The sequence below is a fragment of the Papaver somniferum genome, chromosome 5 (assembly GCF_003573695.1).
Source record: "Papaver somniferum cultivar HN1 chromosome 5, ASM357369v1, whole genome shotgun sequence".
Classification (NCBI taxonomy): Eukaryota; Viridiplantae; Streptophyta; class Magnoliopsida; order Ranunculales; family Papaveraceae; genus Papaver; species Papaver somniferum.
In genome coordinates, this window is record NC_039362.1 from 214596301 (window position 1) to 214600515 (window position 4215).

At 36.5% G+C, this 4215-nt stretch overlaps 1 protein-coding gene across 1 annotated transcript; it reads right to left on the reverse strand.

The window, feature by feature from the left end:
* Positions 1-214: 214 nt before the first annotated feature.
* Positions 215-925, reverse strand: LOC113280786. The gene has a single exon (XM_026529369.1). It carries the CDS (start codon positions 923-925, stop codon positions 215-217), a length of 711 nt encoding a protein of 236 aa, XP_026385154.1.
* Between the last annotated feature and the right edge of the window lie 3290 nt (positions 926-4215).

Genomic DNA, 4215 nt, shown 5'->3' on the forward strand with positions numbered 1-4215 from the left:
AATATGGTTGTTGTCCTCCAAAGCCTTCTGGAGAGTTATCCTTTCTTTGAATCTTATTATTTCCTCCGCTTTTGAAATTGTTTTTCTTTGTATTCTCTTTCGAATTCCTCTTGATCTGCGCTACCATGGATACTAGCTTTTGTTCCACCTCTTTAATGTTTTTTCCTTGACTTCTCTGTGATGTACTCGCAACAACATTTGTCATCCTTGGAAGTTAACTTGCATTCCCATTATTCGCATTAGGTATCGCAACTGGGTAAGACTCCATATCTCTTTGCTTCTCCTCAAGTGCTATATACTCCTCTTGAAATTCGCGCAACTCTGACATTGTTATGATATCCTTTATCCTGAAGATCTGTGTATATAATAAATCTGTAGGAAAAAGAGCATTGATAAAGGATATTATAAGATTTCGTTCATCCACTCGTCTTGCCATTTCACTACACATGGTCCTCCAACGCGTGGTTACATGACGCAAACTCTCATTGATCCTTCTGCGAAGTCCAAAGGATGTCTCAATCCCTGGTCTTGACATATTGTTACTGATATATTGTCCCAAAAAGACGTTCTGTAAATGACGAAATGATGTAATGGTCCCCACTGGAAACCCTTCGAACCATTCCGAAGCTTCCCCTGTTAAGCTCGCTGGGAAATACTTGCACAATACTGCATCGTTATCTTCCCATTGCAACAGAGATCGGCTGTAAGCTTTTATGTGTTGTACTGCACATGTGCTTCCATCAAATATACTTGTGAATACTGGTAAATTGCACTTAGGTGGTATTATTTCAATTTGTATTTGCCTTGCAAAGGGTGTTTTTCTAGCTTCCTCTACTGCTTCTTCTAACTGTCTCCTTTCACCATTTCTTCGCGCAGTCATCATTTCTCTTAACTCTGCCATTTCTCGAAGAATTTCTTCACTCATAGTTTGATCTAAATCTTGTCACATAGGTCTTTTTAATCTCACTTTCCTCAATCTATTCTCATGATTATTTTTTCACATGGCCTCTTGGATCTCTCGTTCTTCAGCTTCTTCTCTTCTTCGCCTACGCCTTTCTCTTTCATTTCTCAATACTTCTCTACCATGCAATAGAATTCTTCCTTGTTCTGGATCATTTTCTTCATCATTACTTGACTCACAGTGTGTGCGATATTGCTCGCCTGCATTGTGACGTCTGTTATTCCTTTGACCTTCTTGTCGGTGATGATGCTCACGCGGTTGCTCGTATATGTCATATTCTATGCGTCTCTCATCACGTTGATCTTGTAAATTATCACCTACCTGTAAGTTCTCATCAATATTATCTAAAGGTTTCTCTCTCCTAGCATCTCTTTGATTAGATTGACTTCGTCTTGATGAACTTCTGCTTGCCCTAGATCTTGATCGCGTAGCGCTTCTTGATCTATGTTCTTGTAATCTAAGATTCTATTCTCTTATATCATCATTCTGACGTATCAAGTTCGCACGCTCTTCTTATTCTCTTCGCCGTTGTGCAATCAATCTTTGTCTAAGTTCTGCAATTGTCATATTTTCTTCATTTCCTTCAATCCTTCTTGCATCTCCAGTTCTTTGTTCCTCTTCATCGGTAGAATTCGTTCGTGCAGTATGAACACTCACTCGATCGTAATCAGTATCATTGTTCTGCTCTTGTATACGCTGAGGTCCAATTGGATTTGCATTTCTTTGATTTTCTCTTTCTCCTACCTCTGATTGTCCAGGAATTTTACCTCTTCTTCTTTCAGCAATTCTTTTACTCCTCCTAGTTGTCGTCGTTCGTTCAGCAGTAGATCTGACTCGTTCCATCACCACTTTTTTGTAATAACAAATGAAAGACTATTTTTTTTTTTTGAAAGGTTCTAATGATGAAAATCTCAATTGTTTATAGAAGAATGTTAGATCTAAAATTCTGCATACTTGATTTCTAAACGAATTCACCAACAGGGTATATCACTCCTCCCTGTTTCTAGCTCCAAAATGTAGTTGCAGAAAATCCTACAACCACATCCATACATGAATCTAACAATATACTAAGAGATCATGGTGAAAATCATTCTTTTATTCATTAGAATCTTAAGTTGGATAGAAGATAATACAAAGACTTTACTTTCTCTCCAAATAAACTTTCTCTCTCCTAATTTTTTGTCTAACACACTCACTGAGATCCCTTATTACATGATAACCCTTTCCTTTATATAAGATTTTAAATAGTGGATGACAGCCAATAGATCCCTTATTTTCGGAATCACTGTGTGTTACAATCGCTCATATACATTCACTCAACTTCGCACACTTTACACTTCGCACAAATCATCACACTTTACTCGTGACTGTGCTGACATCACCAAATAGGTCATCTCAATTTTCCTATGTGCGATGATCTTCGCTTGTGTTAGATGATCTTTGATTCGCATACATGATGAATGTGCGATATTCCACTCCTGCAGTCGCTGGTCCTCACTGTCCAGTATCTTTGGGCGTTCAAGAGGAAAAGCTACAAGTTTCATCAAGTCATTCAGACCCTTTTCAGCTTGGCACGGAAGAAAAAGGGACCCTTACGAGAAGGCCACTGACATTATACATGGTCTTTGGTTGTTAATGACTGGGTTAACTGGTTCCAAGAAAGAAAAATTGATAGGGATGACACTGCTGAGGACGTTCATAGGGATGATACTCGTTTTACTTATGATTTCGTTCTTCCAACTGTGCGAAGTGCCAAGGAGCTCAAGTGCATCGGTATTGATTTTCAGTACAAAGAGGGGACGAGAATCAATGTGATAAAATTTCAAAAAATTAGGTTAAGTGCATCTCTTGTACTTCCTCGAATAGTTGTCGTCTCCGAGAAAGAATTGTATGTATTATTTAGTAGCTTGATCCAATACGAAGTCGTACATTTTAAAGAAAGTAGGAGGAAAGTTTGCGAATATCTCCAGTTGATGCAACGACTTGTTAGATCATCGGACGATGCCAAAGTCCTTGCTGCGGATGGTATCATTGTCATAGATTCTAATTTAGAAGACAAAATTGCACCAATTTTTCAAGAACTGGATATTCCGCTCTTCAGAAGTTGTCGGAGTGTGATCAAAAGTGTTAGAGATGAACTAAACCAATATACTCGACCGAGTGCGTTTAAGAAGCTAGGTGATGTACTAAGCTTTGTAGTAATTCTTACTGTCATTCAAACAGTATTGGCAATTCTTATTTATGTAAAAAAGAAGTAAGTAGTGACAAGAACTGTTTCTCTAGTATCACGCCTTACACTCTGTCACACGTGTTTATCGTCTGATTGTTCTAAACCTGGTTTGTAACAGAAGTTCTGTTTTATGTTTTCAGTCTATTATTTGTATTTGGGTTCATATTAATTCCTTGTCTGCAATACTGTACTGGTTAACGCTTAATGAAGATTCTTGTTTTTTTCTTTCTCTCTCTTGCCTGATTTCCATTATGGTATCATAGCACAAAAAAGTCAAATTTCCCCGGTTTCATTCATAGTTTTTAACTCATTATTTCATCTTTCAATACCCGAATCATTTTTCCCAGATCTATTTTCTTTCTTCATTTATAACGGAAAATCCAACTTCAAATTCAATTACAAATATTCCTCTCAATCAACTATTCAGTATTGTAAGCTTAAAATTGAAAAATGATAATTACCTATCTTAGAAATCTCTAATGCTTCCTGCTATTCGTAGATTCAAAATCATGAAATTACTTGATGGATCTCATACATGTCCTATTCAGTTAACAAATCAAACAAAAAATAAAATAAAATATAGAGAATTCTCTTTATACAGATTGGATGGATGAAGATTCTACAATCGTGATGTGGATGAACTCAACGATTTAGATTCAGTAATTTCTTATTTTGATGGTGCAAGAGATTCTCATCGACTTTGGATAAGCATTGCAGAACGTTTTTCTCGTGTTTCATCAACTCATGCTATACAATTACGACAAAAATCTTGAATCTAAAGAAAGGTAAATAACTAGTTGCTGCTTATACTGGTGAAATTAAACAAATTACTGATCAATTAGATGCATCTAGGTGTAGAATTTCTTAATGATGAAATTATAGTTGTTACCTTAGTTGGACTTGATTCTGATTAAGCTTCCTTTGCAATATCGATTAGAACAAGAAATCTACCAGTATATAGTGTTGCACTACACAACTTATTAATAAGTGAAGAAACTGTCATAAGTAACCAATCAACTGCAAA